This window comes from Hypanus sabinus, chromosome 25 (assembly GCF_030144855.1).
Source record: "Hypanus sabinus isolate sHypSab1 chromosome 25, sHypSab1.hap1, whole genome shotgun sequence".
NCBI lineage: Eukaryota > Metazoa > Chordata > Chondrichthyes > Myliobatiformes > Dasyatidae > Hypanus > Hypanus sabinus.
The window spans coordinates 47,762,518-47,782,104 of NC_082730.1; the positions used below are offsets into that span (position 1 = coordinate 47,762,518).

Consider the following 19,587-nt stretch of genomic DNA (forward strand, 5'->3'; position numbering starts at 1 on the left):
AGCAGACAACTTGCCATAGGCCCCATGTATCTGAATCGTCTGGATTAGCCTCCCATGAGGAACTTTGTAAAACACCTCACTAAAATCCATATAGACAACAAAACACTGCCCTACCCTCATCAATCTCTCTTGTCACCTTGTTAAAATAAAAACCCAATCAAATTGGTAAGACATCGCTTTCAGTGCTGGGTTGATGGTGATGTTAAAATCACCACAGATCCTGACAGACCCATTCCTCTTGGCTACTGGGACCATTGACACTGTCCATGGGCTCTACCCAACCTTGGAAAGAATTTCCTCAGACTCCGTGTGATCGAGCTCACAGATCTACAGATCGAGCTACTTTATCACTGATGGTATAAGGAACTGGATGGACTTTGCAAAACTTGTGTGTGGCATTTTTATTTAACACTATTTTACCCTTGTAAAATTTTGAGATTTCTCATGCCATCCTTGAACACTGCTGTGACATCATTCAGTATCTTAATTTGCTTTCATTTGGTTTCATCGCAGGGAATGTGGCATGCAAGTCCTGGATGGATCTCTAATTAAGCTGTAGTTATCTCAGCCAGTCAGGTCCCCGTAATACTGGCCCTTCTGTTTTTACCACATACAAGCCCAATGTGCCTTGTTGGTTGTTGTATTTCTCGGTTAGAAATGTCATTGCCACAGAAGCTATCTTTTCTCCAGTGTAAGTTCTTAATTGGATATCTACAAGCTTCAGTTTTGTACCTTTGAAATGCCGTTCAAACTCTTTTTGTGGAATGATTGAACAGCTCTGTATGTGTCCTGCTTCCATTTTCTGAATTTTATTTTTTTTAAAAAGAACTCTTGTGTTTTCCTGTCTGAAGACAAGTGCTACTCTGTTTCACAATTCCTCACTCGTTTTTGTTTATTTCGAAAGCCTCATTGCGTCGGGTTTGCTGTAAAAATAGCTTGTCACCAATGTTATAATTTTGTAACTTCAAAACATTAATTAAGGTAATTGAAAATGTACACAAGAGTCCAAGAAATGTGAGTGTAGTTCACATTTACTTTAAGCGAGGTGTGCACATAACACATGGTAGTGATTTATGCCATTAACATATAAACCATATAACAATTACAGCACAGAAACAGGCCACCTCAGCCATTCTAGTCCGTGCGGAACACTTACTCTCACCTAGAACCACCGACCTGCACCCAGCCCGTAACCCTCCATTCCTTTCCTGTCCATATACCTCTCCAATTTTTTTTTAAATTACAATATCGAACCTGCCTCTACCACTTCTACTGGAAGCTCGTTCCACACAGCTACCACTCTCTGAGTAAAGAAGTTCCCCCTGGTGTTACCCCTAAACTTTTGCCCCTTAACTCTCAACTCATGTCCTCTTGTTTGAATCTCCCCTACTCTCAATGGAAAAAGCCTATCCACATCAACTCTGTCTATCCCCCTCAATTTTAAATACCTCTATCAAGTCCCCCCTCAACCTTCTACGGTCCAAAGAATAAAGACCTAACTTGTTCAACCTTGCTCTGTAACTTAGTTGCTGAAACCCAGGTAACATTCTAGTAAATCTTCTCTGTACTCTCTCTATTTTGTTGACATCTTTGCTATAATTCAGTGACCAGAACTGTACACAATACTCCAAATTTGGCCTCAGCAATGCCTTGTACAATTTTAACATTATATCCCAACTCCTAAACTCAATGCTTTGATTTATAAAGGCCAGCATACCAAAAGCTTTCTTCACCACCCTATCCACATGAGATTCCACCTTCAGGGAACTATCCACCATTATTCCTAGATCACTCTGTACTACTGCATTCTTCAATGCCCTACCATTTACCATGTATGTCCTATTTTGATTAGTCATACCAAAATGTAGCACCTCACACTTATCAGCATTAAACTCCATCTGCCATCTTTCAGCCCAGTCTCTAACTGGCCTAAGTCTTTCTGCAAGTTTTGAAAACCTACTTCATTATCCACAATGCCACCTACCTTAGTATCATCTATATACTTACTAATCCAATTTACCACCTCATCATCCAGATCATTAATGTATATGACAAACAACATTGGACCCAGGACAGATCTCTGAGGGACACCACTAGTCACCTCCTGACAAACAGTTATCCACCACTACTCTCTGGCAGCTCCCATCCAGCCACTGTTGAATCCATTTTACTACTTCAATATTAATACCTAAACATTTTTACATACAACTCATAGTTATTGAAACAAGAATGCTTAATAAATATATATCAAATATTATTAAAATATTAAATGCATAATTCAATCAAATGTTGAAAGACCTAGATAGTGGATGTGAAGAGGTTGCTTCCTATGGCAGAGTCTCGACTAGAGGGCACAGCCTCAGAGTGGAATGGGGTTCCCAACCTGGGGTCCATAGACATGTCAGAAAATGGTAAGGCTCAATGGCATAAAAAATGTTGGAAGCCCCTTGAATGGAGGTGAGAAGGAATTTCTTTAGCCCAGGGGGTGATCAATTTGATGGAATTGGTTGCCATAGGCGGCTGTGGATGCCAGATCTTTGGGTATATTTCAGGCGAAGGTTGATAAGTTCTTGAATAGTCAGAGCATGAAAGGTTATGGGGAGAAATCAGGAGTATGTGGTTGAGAGGGAAATGGATCAGCTGTGATGAAATGGCGGAGCAGACTTGGCTTAATTCCATTTGTATATCTTATGGTTTTATAATCATAGAATACTATAGATTAGAAACAGGCCCTTTGAACTATCTAGTCCATGCCAAACTATTGTACTGCCTAGGCTCATTGTCTAAAGGCGAGAAAGAACTTGTGAAACATTGTTAGGCAAAAGGCTTTCAGATACACGTAATGAACTATTTAGACCACATGTCCTTTGGCATTCATTACAAATACAGTTGTCCTTTTCTCACTCTCTAAACAGCCATAGTATCTGCCAGAATAATGAAAGAAGTTGCAATGTTAAGCCTTTTGCTGAGAATGAAGTCAACCAGGAAGTGAAGGAAGTCCCGAAAGAGGAAAAGAAAAAGTTGGTGAAAACCGTCTGTGTGGGGCTGCTTGGCACTTTTTTACCACAAATATTTACTAATCTTTGGAAATCTAACAAAAGTCTGTTGCCCTGTGTTCGTCCTCCTGCCTCTAATATGCTATTCGTATGCACTCTGCCTCTCTCACAATGGATTTGTATGTGCAAATAAATTTCTTAACATCTTCCTTGTCACATGTTTTTACAAATACAGATATAAATCTGCTCACAAGGTATCATTCAGAAGTGCTGTCTGCGTTTTGCAGCCTGTGACATGATGGTAATGCCTTTCTTAGTATGCAAGGGAAGAAAAGTACTTCATTTAAACTTTATACAAACTTCCTTAAACTGTCACCAAAAAGAACATAGATTATTCTTTCCTGCCATACTGGACATCAGTGTGCATTGTGGCTGTATACTCATGGGCTGGAGTCTAACTACAAGACCATTGCCTTCAGTTACAGTCAGTCCCTGGCTTTTGAAGTGGTAAACAGTATTTTGGTTGGTCCAAAGGCCGGTTCCACATTTTCTAATTGAGTGGATCTAGAATCCTTATCAAAATTACATTGTTTGTTTCAGTGGAAGCAATAGAAAATGTGCCAAACATCCTGTGAATACCAATTCAGTAGCAGTATAGTAGGGCCACCCACCAGTCAAAGTGAGGGATGGTTGGAGCAGCCTTTATAGGACCCAATCTTTCAAGATTCCATATAACTTTAGTTTGTTTTCCATTGGATATTTGCAGCAGCAAAATAAGAAACACTTGCCCTGTACATTGCTTTTTTAATGAAAAGAAAAGCATCTAGCTGAACTTCATTCTTTCAGATCAAATGAAATGCCAGTGCTTCATTCATTTCTCCCTTTGGCTGTTCTGGATGTTCATGCTAATTAACCTAACTGCCATGACTTTCTTTATCCTATTTATTTATCTGAAAATGAAATTAAAGGAGGCAAAAACTGCAAATAATGGAAATCTGATCAATCAGTGTTAATCTTCAATATTACATCTGAAACTTGATGTTGATCTCCACAGATGTTGTCTGATTTGCTACATATTTTAAATGAGTAATCCTTGCCTGAGCTGAGGCTTTAATAAGGCACTGGTGAGGCCTCATGGAGTATTGTGAGCAGTTTTGAGCCCCTTATCTGAGAAAGGATGTGCTGATATTGGACAGGTTTTGGAGAAGGTTCGCGAGAATGATCCTGAGAATGAAAGGATTATCATATGGAGTGTTTAATGGCTTTGGGATTTAGAAGAATGTGGGGAGATCTCGTTGAAACCTGTCGAAATTTGAAAGGCCTAGATAGAGTGAGTGTGGAGAGGGTATTCCCTATAGTGGAGAGTCTAGGACCAGAGGGCACAACATCAGATTAGAGGGACATCCACTTAGAATGGAGGTGAGAAATTTTTCTAGGCAGAGGGTGGTGAAACTGTGGAAATGATTGCCACAGGGGGTATTTAAGATGGTGATTGATAGGTTCTTGATTAGTCAGGGCATGAAAGGTAACAAGAGAATGGGGTTGAGAAGGAAATGGATCAGCCATGAAAAAATGGTGGAGCAGACTCACTGGGTTGAATGGCTCCTGTATTTTATGACCTTACCTTAGTAAGGTATAATTTTCATTATCTTCAGCTGAGGGAAAGCAGCACACTATCCCAGACACTGACCTGGTCCCCTGCACTGATAAAATAAGTGTGGTGATAATTGCATGGCATCATTTTTTTCAATGGAGGAAGCAGAAAGTGGGCCAAGAATCTATACCAGCCAGCACAAGGAACAGGAAATAATGGGATTACCAGATCTGATGTGAACAAAGTAACAGCAATGAAGGTACTAACAAAAACTAAATCTCCAAGAGAATAGAAAGGTGTGAAGTAGATTGCAAAGCTCCAATGTTATGAGCCTCCATCTTTCTGCAGACTTGGGAACTGTTCTGTTAGATCTTGGGACTTTGATATTTAATACAAGACAATGTAACACCAGTTAGCTGTGCATCTATTTTCAGAAAATGTCCACATTGCAGTTGAATTTAAGGACAGAAAGAGGGGGCTACTTTTTTGTTTTTAGATGATAGTAGCATTCTGGTTTCAACAGGTAAAAGTTGCATTATGGTTGACAGACCTGATTTTGGTTTTTGAAGAGTTGACTTTAAGAAAAAAGCCCAGTGGACAGGGTGATATCCATTACTTGTCATTTACATTGAAACATAAGCAGCAGATACTGAAATGTGAAGCAAAAAAAAACCGAACAGTCGGAGGAACTCAGTGGGTCAGAGGTTAGACAGCATCTGCGGTACCGTTCTGAAGTACAGTCGGAACATGAAATGGCAACAGTAGCTTTGCCCCCACGGATGTTGTCTGACTGCCAGCCAAGTTCCTCCAGCAGTCTGTTTTTGTGTCCTTTACATGGACTTCCATATGGTCAGTCAACAATGAAGCTGCTGAAATTGGCCAAGTTTAGCTAGAGGAAACAGAGTAGAGGTAATGGGCAGATACTGCAAGTGTCGGGAGATAACTGAATGTGTAAGATTTCAAATATGTGCCATGATTATTAAATATTTAGCTGATGGGATAGGAGGATACGCCACTCACTGGCATAGGCTCTGCATCGAGCAGTGTGGGCTGAGGCACAAACTTGCCAGTGGGGCATGGTGGATAAGCAACAGAACACAGACATGTTCAACTCACCTCCCTGCTTCGGCTCAGCCACCTCCTCTCCTCCATGACACTATCCACCTCCCTGCTTGGGCTCAGCCACCTCCTCTCCTCCATGACACTATCCACCTCCCTGCTTGGGCTCAGCCAACTCCTCCTCAATGACAGTATCCACCTCCCTGCTTGGGCTCAGCCAACTCCTCCTCCATGACAGTATCCACCTCCCTGCTTGGGCTCAGCCAACTCCTCTCCTCCATGACACTATCCACGTCCCTGCTTGGGCTCAGCCACCTCCTCTCCTCCATGACACTATCCACCTCCCTGCTTGGGCTCAGCCAACTCCTCCTCCATGACAGTATCCACCTCCCTGCTTGGGCTCAGCCAACTCCTCCTCCATGACAGTATCCACCTCCCTGCTTGGGCTCAGCCAACTCCTCCTCCATGACAGTATCCACCTCCCTGCTTGGGCTCAGCCAACTCCTCTCCTCCATGACACTCTCCACCTCCCTGCTTGGGCTCAGCCAACTCCTCTCCTCCATGACAGTATCCACCTCCCTGCTTGGGCTCAGCCAACTCCTCTCCTCCATGACACTATCCACCTCCCTGCTTGGGCTCAGCCAACTCCTCTCCTCCATGACATTATCCACCTCCCTGCTTGGGCTCAGCCAACTCCTCTCCTCCATGACACTCTCCACCTCCCTGCTTGGGCTCAGCCAACTCCTCTCCTCCATGACACTATCCACCTCACTGCTTGGGCTCAGCCAACTCCTCTCCTCCATGACAGTATCCACCTCCCTGCTTGGGCTCAGCCAACTCCTCTCCTCCATGACACTATCCACCTCCCTGCTTGGGCTCAGCCAACTCCTCTCCTCCATGACACTCTCCACCTCCCTGCTTGGGCTCAGCCAACTCCTCTCCTCCATGACAGTATCCACCTCCCTGCTTGGGCTCAGCCAACTCCTCTCCTCCATGACACTATCCACCTCCCTGCTTGGGCTTAGCCAACTCCTCTCCTCCATGACACTATCCACCTCCTTGCTTGGGCTCAGCCAACTCCTCTCCTCCATGACACTATCCACCTCCCTGCTTGGGCTCAGCCAACTCCTCCTCCATGACACTATCCACCTCCCTGCTTGGGCTCAGCCAACTCCTCCTCCATGACACTATCCACCTCCCTGCTTGGGCTCAGCCAACTCCTCCTCCATGACACTATCCACCTCCCTGCTTGGGCTCAGCCAACTCCTCTCCTCCATGACACTATCCACCTCCCTGCTTGGGCTCAGCCAACTCCTCTCCTCCATGACACTCTCCACCTCCCTGCTTGGGCTCAGCCAACTCCTCTCCTCCATGACAGTATCCACCTCCCTGCTTGGGCTCAGCCAACTCCTCTCCTCCATGACACTATCCACCTCCCTGCTTGGGGTCAGCCAACTCCTCCTCCATGACACTATCCACCTCCCTGCTTGGGCTTAGCCAACTCCTCTCCTCCATGACACTATCCACCTCCTTGCTTGGGCTCAGCCAACTCCTCTCCTCCATGACACTATCCACCTCCCTGCTTGGGCTCAGCCAACTCCTCCTCCATGACACTATCCACCTCCCTGCTTGGGCTCAGCCAACTCCTCCTCCATGACACTATCCACCTCCCTGCTTGGGCTTAGCCAACTCCTCTCCTCCATGACACTCTCCACCTCCCTGCTTGGGCTCAGCCAACTCCTCTCCTCCATGACACTATCCACCTCCCTGCTTGGGCTCAGCCAACTCCTCCTCCATGACACTCTCCACCTCACTGCTTGGGCTCAGCCAACTCCTCCTCCATGACACTATCCACCTCCCTGCTTGGGCTCACCCAACTCCTCTCCTCCATGACACTATCCACCTCCCTGCTTGGGCTCAGCCAACTCCTCTCCTCCATGACACTATCCACCTCCCTGCTTGGGCTCAGCCAACTCCTCTCCTCCATGACACTATCCACCTCCCTGCTTGGGCTCAGCCAACTCCTCTCCTCCATGACACTATCCACCTCCCTGCTTGGTCTCAGCCAACTCCTCTCCTCCATAACACTCTCCACCTCCCTGCTTGGGCTCAGCCAACTCCTCCTCCATGACACTATCCACCTCCCTGCTTGGGCTCAGCCAACTGCTCTACTCCATGACACTATCCACCTCCCTGCTTGGGCTCAGCCAACTCCTCTCCTCCATGACACTCTCCACCTCCCTGCTTGGGCTCAGCCAACTCCTCTCCTCCATGACACTATCCACCTCCCTGCTTGGGCTCAGCCAACTCCTCTCCTCCATGACACTATCCACCTCCCTGCTTGGGCTCAGCCAACTCCTCTCCTCCATGACACTATCCACCTCCCTGCTTGGGCTCAGCCAACTCCTCTCCTCCATGACACTCTCCACCTCATGCTTGGGCTCAGCCAACTCCTCTCCTCCATGACACTATCCACCTCCCTGCTTGGGCTCAGCCAACTCCTCTCCTCCATGACACTATCCACCTCCATGCTTGGGCTCAGCCAACTCCTCTCCTCCATGACACTATCCACCTCCCTGCTTGGGCTCAGCCAACTCCTCCTCCATGACACTCTCCACCTCCCTGCTTGGGCTCAGCCAACTCCTCTCCTCCATGACAGTATCCACCTCCCTGCTTGGGCTCAGCCAACTCCTCTCCTCCATGACACTATCCACCTCCCTGCTTGGGCTCAGCCAACTCCTCTCCTCCATGACACTATCCACCTCCCTGCTTGGGCTCAGCCAACTCCTCTCCTCCATGACACTATCCACCTCCCTGCTTGGTCTCAGCCAACTCCTCTCCTCCATAACACTCTCCACCTCCCTGCTTGGGCTCAGCCAACTCCTCCTCCATGACACTATCCACCTCCCTGCTTGGGCTCAGCCAACTGCTCTACTCCATGACACTATCCACCTCCCTGCTTGGGCTCAGCCAACTCCTCTCCTCCATGACACTCTCCACCTCCCTGCTTGGGCTCAGCCAACTCCTCTCCTCCATGACACTATCCACCTCCCTGCTTGGGCTCAGCCAACTCCTCTCCTCCATGACACTATCCACCTCCCTGCTTGGGCTCAGCCAACTCCTCTCCTCCATGACACTCTCCACCTCATGCTTGGGCTCAGCCAACTCCTCTCCTCCATGACACTATCCACCTCCCTGCTTGGGCTCAGCCAACTCCTCTCCTCCATGACACTATCCACCTCCATGCTTGGGCTCAGCCAACTCCTCTCCTCCATGACACTATCCACCTCCCTGCTTGGGCTCAGCCAACTCCTCCTCCATGACACTCTCCACCTCCCTGCTTGGGCTCAGCCAACTCCTCTCCTCCATGACAGTATCCACCTCCCTGCTTGGGCTCAGCCAACTCCTCTCCTCCATGACAGTATCCACCTCCCTGCTTGGGCTCAACCTACTCCTCTCCTCCATGACACTATCCACCTCCCTGCTTGGGCTCAGCCAACTCCTCTCCTCCATGACACTCTCCACCTCCCTGCTTGGGCTCAGCCAACTCCTCTCCTCCATGACACTATCCACCTCCCTGCTTGGGCTCAGCCAACTCCTCCTCCATGACACTATCCACCTCCCTGATTGGGCTCAGCCAACTCCTCTCCTCCACGACACTATCCACCTCCCTGCTTGGGCTCAACCAACTCCTCTCCTACATGACACTCTCCACCTCCCTGCTTGGGCTCAGCCAACTCCTCTCCTCCATGACTCTCTCCACCTCCCTGCTTGGGCTCAGCCAACTCCTCCTCCATGACACTCTCCACCTCCCTGCTTGGGCTCAGCCAACTCCTCTCCTCCATGACAGTATCCACCTCCCTGCTTGGGCTCAGCCAACTCCTCTCCTCCATGACACTCTCCACCTCCCTGCTTGGGCTCAGCCAACTCCTCTCCTCCATGACTCTCTCCACCTCCCTGCTTGGGCTCAGCCAACTCCTCCTCCATGACACTATCCACCTCCCTGCTTGGGCTCAGCCAACTCCTCTCCTCCATGACACTCTCCACCTCCCTGCTTGGGCTCAGCAACTCCTCTCCTCCATGACACTCTCCACCTCCCTGCTTGGGCTCAGCCAACTCCTCTCCTCCATGACACTATCCACCTCCCTGCTTGGGCTCAGCCAACTCCTCTCCTCCATGACACTCCCACCTCCCTGCTTGGGCTCAGCCAACTCCTCTCCTCCATGACACTATCCACCTCCCTGCTTGGGCTCAGCCAACTCCTCTCCTCCATGACACTATCCACCTCCCTGCTTGGGCTCAGCCAACTCCTCCTCCATGACACTATCCACCTCCCTGATTGGGCTCAGCCAACTCCTCTCCTCCACGACACTATCCACCTCCCTGCTTGGGCTCAACCAACTCCTCTCCTACATGACACTCTCCACCTCCCTGCTTGGGCTCAGCCAACTCCTCTCCTCCATGACACTCTCCACCTCCCTGCTTGGGCTCAGCCAACTCCTCTCCTCCATGACACTCTCCACCTCCCTGCTTGGGCTCAGCCAAATACTCTCCTCCATGACACTATCCACCTCCCTGCTTGGGCTCAGCCAACTCCTCTCCTCCATGACACTCTCCACCTCCCTGCTTGGGCTCAGCCAACTCCTCTCCTCCATGACACTATCCACCTCCCTGCTTGGGTTCAGCCAACTCCTCTCCTCCATGACACTATCCACCTCCCTGCTTGGGCTCAGCCAACTCCTCTCCTCCATGACAGTATCCACCTCCCTGCTTGGGCTCAGCCTACTCCTCTCCTCCATGACACTATCCACCTCCCTGCTTGGGCTCAGCCAACTCCTCTCCTCCATGACACTATCCACCTCCCTGCTTGGGCTCAGCCAACTCCTCTCCTCCATGACACTCTCCACCTCCCTGCTTGGGCTCAGCCAACTCCTCTCCTCCATGACACTATCCACCTCCCTGCTTGGGCTCAGCCAACTCCTCTCCTCCATGACAGTATCCACCTCCCTGCTTGGGCTCAGCCAACTCCTCCTCCATGACACTATCCACCTCCCTGCTTGGGCTCAGCCAACTCCTCTCCTCCATGACAGTATCCACCTCCCTGCTTGGGCTCAGCCAACTCCTCTCCTCCATGACACTATCCACCTCCCTGCTTGGGCTCAGCCAACTCCTCCTCCATGACACTATCCACCTCCCTGATTGGGCTCAGCCAACTCCTCTCCTCCACGACACTATCCACCTCCCTGCTTGGGCTCAACCAACTCCTCTCCTACATGACACTCTCCACCTCCCTGCTTGGGCTCAGCCAACTCCTCTCCTCCATGACACTCTCCACCTCCCTGCTTGGGCTCAGCCAACTCCTCCTCCATGACACTCTCCACCTCCCTGCTTGGGCTCAGCCAACTCCTCTCCTCCATGACAGTATCCACCTCCCTGCTTGGGCTCAGCCAACTCCTCTCCTCCATGACACTATCCACCTCCCTGCTTGGGCTCAGCCAACTCCTCTCCTCCATGACACTATCCACCTCCCTGCTTGGGCTCAGCCAACTCCTCCTCCATGACACTATCCACCTCCCTGATTGGGCTCAGCCAACTCCTCTCCTCCACGACACTATCCACCTCCCTGCTTGGGCTCAACCAACTCCTCTCCTACATGACACTCTCCACCTCCCTGCTTGGGCTCAGCCAACTCCTCTCCTCCATGACTCTCTCCACCTCCCTGCTTGGGCTCAGCCAACTCCTCCTCCATGACACTCTCCACCTCCCTGCTTGGGCTCAGCCAACTCCTCTCCTCCATGACAGTATCCACCTCCCTGCTTGGGCTCAGCCAACTCCTCTCCTCCATGACACTCTCCACCTCCCTGCTTGGGCTCAGCCAACTCCTCTCCTCCATGACTCTCTCCACCTCCCTGCTTGGGCTCAGCCAACTCCTCCTCCATGACACTATCCACCTCCCTGCTTGGGCTCAGCCAACTCCTCTCCTCCATGACACTATCCACCTCCCTGCTTGGGCTCAGCCAACTCCTCTCCTCCATGACACTCTCCACCTCCCTGCTTGGGCTCAGCCAACTCCTCTCCTCCATGACACTCTCCACCTGCCTGCTTGGGCTCAGCCAACTCCTCTCCTCCATGACACTATCCACCTCCCTGCTTGGGCTCAGCCAACTCCTCTCCTCCATGACACTCCCACCTCCCTGCTTGGGCTCAGCCAACTCCTCTCCTCCATGACACTATCCACCTCCCTGCTTGGGCTCAGCCAACTCCTCTCCTCCATGACACTATCCACCTCCATGCTTGGGCTCAGCCAACTCCTCTCCTCCATGACACTATCCACCTCCCTGCTTGGGCTCAGCCAACTCCTCCTCCATGACACTCTCCACCTCCCTGCTTGGGCTCAGCCAACTCCTCTCCTCCATGACAGTATCCACCTCCCTGCTTGGGCTCAGCCAACTCCTCTCCTCCATGACAGTATCCACCTCCCTGCTTGGGCTCAGCCAACTCCTCTCCTCCATGACAGTATCCACCTCCCTGCTTGGGCTCAGCCAACTCCTCCTCCATGACAGTATCCACCTCCCTGCTTGGGCTCAGCCAACTCCTCTCCTCCATGACACTATCCACCTCCCTGCTTGGGCTCAGCCAACTCCTCTCCTCCATGACACTATCCACCTCTGTGCTTGGGCTCAGCCAACTCCTCCTCCATGACAGTATCCACCTCCCTGCTTGGGCTCAGCCAACTCCTCTCCTCCATGACAGTATCCACCTCCCTGCTTGGGCTCAGCCAACTCCTCTCCTCCATGACACTCTCCACCTCCCTGCTTGGGCTCAGCCAACTCCTCTCCTCCATGACAGTATCCACCTCCCTGCTTGGGCTCAGCCAACTCCTCCTCCATGACACTCTCCACCTCCCTGCTTGGGCTCAGCCAACTCCTCCTCCATGACACTATCCACCTCCCTGCTTGGGCTCAGCCAACTCCTCTCCTCCATGACACTATCCACCTCCCTGCTTGGGCTCAGCCAACTCCTCTCCTCCATGACACTCTCCACCTCCCTGCTTGGGCTCAGCCAACTCCTCTCCTCCATGACACTCTCCACCTCCCTGCTTGGGCTCAGCCAACTCCTCTCCTCCATGACACTATCCACCTCCCTGCTTGGGCTCAGCCAACTCCTCTCCTCCATGACACTCCCACCTCCCTGCTTGGGCTCAGCCAACTCCTCTCCTCCATGACACTATCCACCTCCCTACTTGGGCTCAGCCAACTCCTCTCCTCCATGACACTATCCACCTCCCTGCTTGGGCTCAGCCAACTCCTCCTCCATGACACTATCCACCTCCCTGCTTGGGCTCAGCCAACTCCTCTCCTCCATGACACTATCCACCTCCCTGCTTGGGCTCAGACAACTCCTCTCCTCCATGACACTCTCCACCTCCCTGCTTGGGCTCAGCCAACTCCTCTCCTCCATGACACTATCCACCTCCCTGCTTGGGCTCAGCCAACTCCTCTCCTCCATGACACTCCCACCTCCCTGCTTGGGCTCAGCCAACTCCTCTCCACCATGACACTATCCACCTCCCTGCTTGGGCTCAGCCAACTCCTCTCCTCCATGACACTATCCACCTCCATGCTTGGGCTCAGCCAACTCCTCTCCTCCATGACAGTATCCACCTCCCTGCTTGGGCTCAGCCAACTCCTCTCCTCCATGACAGTATCCACCTCCCTGCTTGGGCTCAGCCAACTCCTCCTCCATGACAGTATCCACCTCCCTGCTTGGGCTCAGCCAACTCCTCTCCTCCATGACACTATCCACCTCCCTGCTTGGGCTCAGCCAACTCCTCTCCTCCATGACACTATCCACCTCTGTGCTTGGGCTCAGCCAACTCCTCCTCCATGACAGTATCCACCTCCCTGCTTGGGCTCAGCCAACTCCTCTCCTCCATGACAGTATCCACCTCCCTGCTTGGGCTCAGCCAACTCCTCTCCTCCATGACACTCTCCACCTCCCTGCTTGGGCTCAGCCAACTCCTCTCCTCCATGACAGTATCCACCTCCCTGCTTGGGCTCAGCCAACTCCTCCTCCATGACACTCTCCACCTCCCTGCTTGGGCTCAGCCAACTCCTCTCCTCCATGACACTCTCCACCTCCCTGCTTGGGCTCAGCCAACTCCTCCTCCATGACACTATCCACCTCCCTGCTTGGGCTCAGCCAACTCCTCTCCTCCATGACACTATCCACCTCCCTGCTTGGGCTCAGCCAACTCCTCTCCTCCATGACACTCTCCACCTCCCTGCTTGGGCTCAGCAACTCCTCTCCTCCATGACACTCTCCACCTCCCTGCTTGGGCTCAGCCAACTCCTCTCCTCCATGACACTATCCACCTCCCTGCTTGGGCTCAGCCAACTCCTCTCCTCCATGACACTCCCACCTCCCTGCTTGGGCTCAGCCAACTCCTCTCCTCCATGACACTATCCACCTCCCTGCTTGGGCTCAGCCAACTCCTCTCCTCCATGACACTATCCACCTCCCTGCTTGGGCTCAGCCAACTCCTCTCCTCCATGACACTATCCACCTCCCTGCTTGGGCTCAACGAACTCCTCTCCTACATGACACTCTCCACCTCCCTGCTTGGGCTCAGCCAACTCCTCTCCTCCATGACACTCTCCACCTCCCTGCTTGGGCTCAGCCAACTCCTCTCCTCCATGACACTCTCCACCTCCCTGCTTGGGCTCAGCCAAATACTCTCCTCCATGACACTATCCACCTCCCTGCTTGGGCTCAGCCAACTCCTCTCCTCCATGACACTCTCCACCTCCCTGCTTGGGCTCAGCCAACTCCTCTCCTCCATGACACTATCCACCTCCCTGCTTGGGTTCAGCCAACTCCTCTCCTCCATGACACTATCCACCTCCCTGCTTGGGCTCAGCCAACTCCTCTCCTCCATGACAGTATCCACCTCCCTGCTTGGGCTCAGCCTACTCCTCTCCTCCATGACACTATCCACCTCCCTGCTTGGGCTCAGCCAACTCCTCTCCTCCATGACACTATCCACCTCCCTGCTTGGGCTCAGCCAACTCCTCTCCTCCATGACACTCTCCACCTCCCTGCTTGGGCTCAGCCAACTCCTCTCCTCCATGACACTATCCACCTCCCTGCTTGGGCTCAGCCAACTCCTCTCCTCCATGACAGTATCCACCTCCCTGCTTGGGCTCAGCCAACTCCTCCTCCATGACACTATCCACCTCCCTGCTTGGGCTCAGCCAACTCCTCTCCTCCATGACAGTATCCACCTCCCTGCTTGGGCTCAGCCAACTCCTCTCCTCCATGACACTATCCACCTCCCTGCTTGGGCTCAGCCAACTCCTCTCCTCCATGACACTATCCACCTCCCTGCTTGGGCTCAGACAACTCCTCTCCTCCATGACACTCTCCACCTCCCTGCTTGGGCTCAGCCAACTCCTCTCCTCCATGACACTATCCACCTCCCTGCTTGGGCTCAGCCAACTCCTCTCCTCCATGACAGTATCCACCTCCCTGCTTGGGCTCAGCCAACTCCTCTCCTCCATGACACTCTCCACCTCCCTGCTTGGGCTCAGCCAACTCCTCTCCTCCATGACACTCTCCACCTCCCTGCTTGGGCTCAGCCAACTCCTCTCCTCCATGACAGTATCCACCTCCCTGCTTGGGCTCAGCCAACTCCTCTCCTCCATGTCACTATCCACCTCCCTGCTTGGGCTCAGCCAACTCCTCCTCCATGACACTATCCACCTCCCTGCTTGGGCTTAGCCAACTCCTCTCCTCCATGACACTATCCACCTCCTTGCTTGGGCTCAGCCAACTCCTCTCCTCCATGACACTATCCACCTCCCTGCTTGGGCTCAGCCAACTCCTCCTCCATGACACTCTCCACCTCCCTGCTTGGGCTCAGCCAACTCCTCCTCCATGACACTCTCCACCTCCCTGCTTGGGCTCAGCCAACTCCTCTCCTCCACGACACTATCCACCTCCCTGCTTGGGCTCAGCCAACTCCTCTCCTCCATGACACTCTCCACCTCCCTGCTTGGGCTCAGCCAACTCCTCTCCTCCATGACACTATCCACCCTGCTTGGGCTCAGACAACTCCTCTCCTCCATGACACTCTCCACCTCCCTGCTTGGGCTCAGCCAACTCCTCTCCTCCATGACACTATCCACCTCCCTGCTTGGGCTCAGCCAACTCCTCTCCTCCATGACACTCTCCACCTCCCTGCTTGGGCTCAGCCAACTCCTCTCCTCCATGACACTCTCCACCTCCCTGCTTGGGCTCAGCCAACTCCTCTCCTCCATGACACTCTCCACCTCCCTGCTTGGGCTCAGCCAACTCCTCTCCTCCATGACAGTATCCACCTCCCTGCTTGGGCTCAGCCAACTCCTCTCCTCCATGTCACTATCCACCTCCCTGCTTGGGCTCAGCCAACTCCTCCTCCATGACACTATCCACCTCCCTGCTTGGGCTTAGCCAACTCCTCTCCTCCATGACACTATCCACCTCCTTGCTTGGGCTCAGCCAACTCCTCTCCTCCATGACACTATCCACCTCCCTGCTTGGGCTCAGCCAACTCCTCCTCCATGACACTCTCCACCTCCCTGCTTGGGCTCAGCCAACTCCTCCTCCATGACACTCTCCACCTCCCTGCTTGGGCTCAGCCAACTCCTTTCCTCCATGACGGTATCCACCTCCCTGCTTGGGCTCAGCCAACTCCTCTCCTCCATGACAGTATCCACCTCCCTGCTTGGGCTCAGCCAACTCCTCCTCCATGACAGTATCCACCTCCCTGCTTGGGCTCAGCCAACTCCTTTCCTCCATGACACTATCCACCTCCCTGCTTGGGCTCAGCCAACTCCTCTCCTCCATGACACTATCCACCTCCGTGCTTGGGCTCAGCCAACTCCTCCTCCATGACAGTATCCACCTCCCTGCTTGGGCTCAGCCAACTCCTCTCCTCCATGACAGTATCCACCTCCCTGCTTGGGCTCAGCCAACTCCTCTCCTCCATGACACTCTCCACCTCCCTGCTTGGGCTCAGCCAACTCCTCTCCTCCATGACACTATCCACCTCCCTGCTTGGGCTCAGCCAACTCCTCTCCTCCATGCTTTCAAGATGGAGCTAGATGCCTGTCCTATGGATAGGGGAATCGAGGGATATGGGGACAATGCAGGAACCGGGTATTGATAGTAGATTATCAGCCATTATCTCAAAATGGCGATGCAGGGTCGAAGGGCCGAATGGCCTACTTCTGCTCCCATTGTCTATTGTCCATGACACTCTACACCTCCCTGTGGAACACACGGCACCATTACTCTCACTCCATAAGGCAGCAAATGGATGACATAGTGATACTGGGGTCTACTTACCAATATGGGCCCCAAGACATCACAAGCACACCCCTCCCCACCAGCAGTTATATCTGCCTTAAGAAGGCAACGTCTAACAAAAAGTCCCACCATCAGAGCAATGCCATCTTCTACCCACTAACACCAGGTAGGAAGTACGGGAGCCTGAACTCCCACACCTTGGTCCTTTTAATCTGTGTGTATATACGGCATGTAGCCATTCATTATAACAGCACCAACATTCTCTGCTTCCTCCTGTTTTTTATTTTGCAAATACACATGAATGGAGATGAATTTTTGCTCCAATGCCATATCTGATTGCATTTGAAAGAGGGAGGAAAGGTTTCAACAATTTTGTCAATTGCTGAGACATTAACAAAGGAACGCACATACAGAGTGGGTAAAAATAGACCTGTTGTTTCCTTAAATATCTGTGCCTTCTTAGTGTAAATTTGCTTTTCAGATAGCTTTTGTATTATACAGAATTCATATTTTAAAAATGTGAACCATGAGTTGGGCAAAATTACAGCAAGATTCGCTGAGCGGAGCAAAGCAGGAACAGAATGGTTGATTCATATCTGCAAATGGAATTTTTGCCAAGGCATGATGGAAAGTTGCCTTTATTTGACCACGATAATTAAGGAAAGGAAAGAACTTAAAATAGAACGATTTCTTAACAGAAGAGAGGGGAAAATGCTTTTGTGAGGTTCAGTCACTGAGGAGCAATACTTCCATTAGAGGAGGCCCAGTCATAATGGGGGTTAAGTAACTAGCCTGCTTCTGTTAAACAGTACCTCAGGATGCTTGTTTCCACTCTGGGTCTGGCTGAGTTAAGTAATGAGGCCAACGTGGGAACTACAGAGAGCAGAAGGTGCCTGATATGGGTAAAAATGGTGCAGACTTCCTGCTACTTATGCAGGGCTTCTGTGTGATAGTGATGAATGGGCTTGAGGTTTTCAATACCACCCCAATACACTCCATTTTGAATTAACTGTCAAAACAATTGAGTTATCTTTGGTCATCTTGAGCTGCTGTGGGCCAGGGATTCTGGGTGTCATTAGTGATGCTGCATTCTTTATGGAGTCTTCGATTGCATCACTGAATCTTTTCAATTCATCTCTTTACCAGACAGAGCTCAGAATGGATTGTCTGTTTGAGGCGCCTGGTGTCTGGCAGAGCCTTTCCAATTATAACCAACTGAGCATTGCTATGTTGCCACACGCTCACTTTGCAGTTTGGCCAGGGAGCAGAGAGGTTAGCGGGATGCATTTACAATGCCAGTGATCTCTGATCTTCTCACTGCAGTCTATAAGGAGTTTGTTCATTCTCACCATGACCGCATGGGCTTCCGATAGGTGCCCTGGTTTCCTCTGACATTCCAGGGGGAGATGGTTGTGGGCATGCTCTGCTGGCATTGGAAGCATGGCGACTGTTGCAGGCTGCCCAGCACAATCCTTGCTGATTTGGTTTGGTGCAAACGGCACCTTTCACTGTATGTTTTGACGTACATGTGACAAAAACAGATAATCTTTTATTTTACCTGATTGCCTCATCCTCAGACAGTACAAAACTTCAGAAAAAATTTGGATAAAAATGTAGCATGCCAGTCAACATCTGAGGGAAAGAGAGATAAAGATTTTTAAGATTATACTTCTCTCAAGTTTCCACTATTCAGTTTTTCTCCAGCCCTCTCCTGAGATACAGACGCTGTCATGCTCTCTTTCCTCTCCCTCCCTCACTTTTCCCTCGCAGCGTGAGCAGCTACGAGAAGAATCAGACATACTCTGCTGAATGGTCGGACGATGAAACAAACAACCCCGGCACAAACGATGCCAACGGAGGAACAAATCCTTTTGACGAAGACGCTTCTCCTGCCCACGTGCAGGGAGTGCGTGTACGTGCACTGTATGATTATGAAGGACAAGAACAGGATGAGCTGAGCTTTAAAGCAGGTGAGATTCTGGAGACAAATGCTTCCTCTGTGTGGCATTGAAGTTTTCTCCACTTGTTTGTTTACCAGAACTGTCTTCATAGGATTTCACCTGCATCATTTGTCCCAAACCACAATGAAAGAGTTTGTCGACCACAACCCAACTTGTATGACCACAAATTCTGCAGATGCTGGATATGTAAAGCAACAGACACAAAATGCTGGAGGAACCCAGCGAGTTAGGAAATGAGACCCTTCTTCAGGACTGGGAAGGAAGGGGGAAGACACCAAAATAAAAAGATAGGGGGAGGGGAAGGAGGATAGTGAGAAGATGAGGTGTGAAGCTGGATGGGTAGCAAAGGTCAAGGGCTGGAAAAGAAGGGATCTGATGTGAGAGGAAAGTGGACCGTGTGAGAAAGGGGAGGAGGAGGGGCGCCAGAGGGAGGTGCTGGGCAGGAGAGGAGAATGTGGTAAACTATGTATACCTGTCTGGACACACCCCTCTGCTGACTGCTCCTGTGGCTCCTCACACAGACCCCTGTATAAAGGCAATTGGGGCACTGCTCCTACCTCAGTCTCCGAGATGTCGTGGTCCCTTTTGCTGCTAATAAAAGCCTATTGTTCACTTCCAGTCTCTGAGA

At 51.4% G+C, this 19,587-nt stretch overlaps 1 protein-coding gene across 5 annotated transcripts in view; it reads left to right on the forward strand.

Annotated features, from left to right (window-relative positions):
* pacsin1b (protein kinase C and casein kinase substrate in neurons 1b) overlaps nt 1–19,587 on the forward strand; it is a 433,272-nt gene that overhangs the window by 272,021 nt on the left and 141,664 nt on the right. For 4 of the 5 annotated variants that reach the window (XM_059950548.1, XM_059950547.1, XM_059950549.1 and 1 more), the window contains 2 exons: nt 2,916–3,020; nt 18,769–18,968. In XM_059950548.1, coding sequence (XP_059806531.1) covers nt 2,916–3,020; nt 18,769–18,968 — 305 coding nt within the window. The remainder of the gene's footprint in view (nt 1–2,915; nt 3,021–18,768; nt 18,969–19,587) is intronic. The other variant, XM_059950550.1, reaches the window with a different exon arrangement.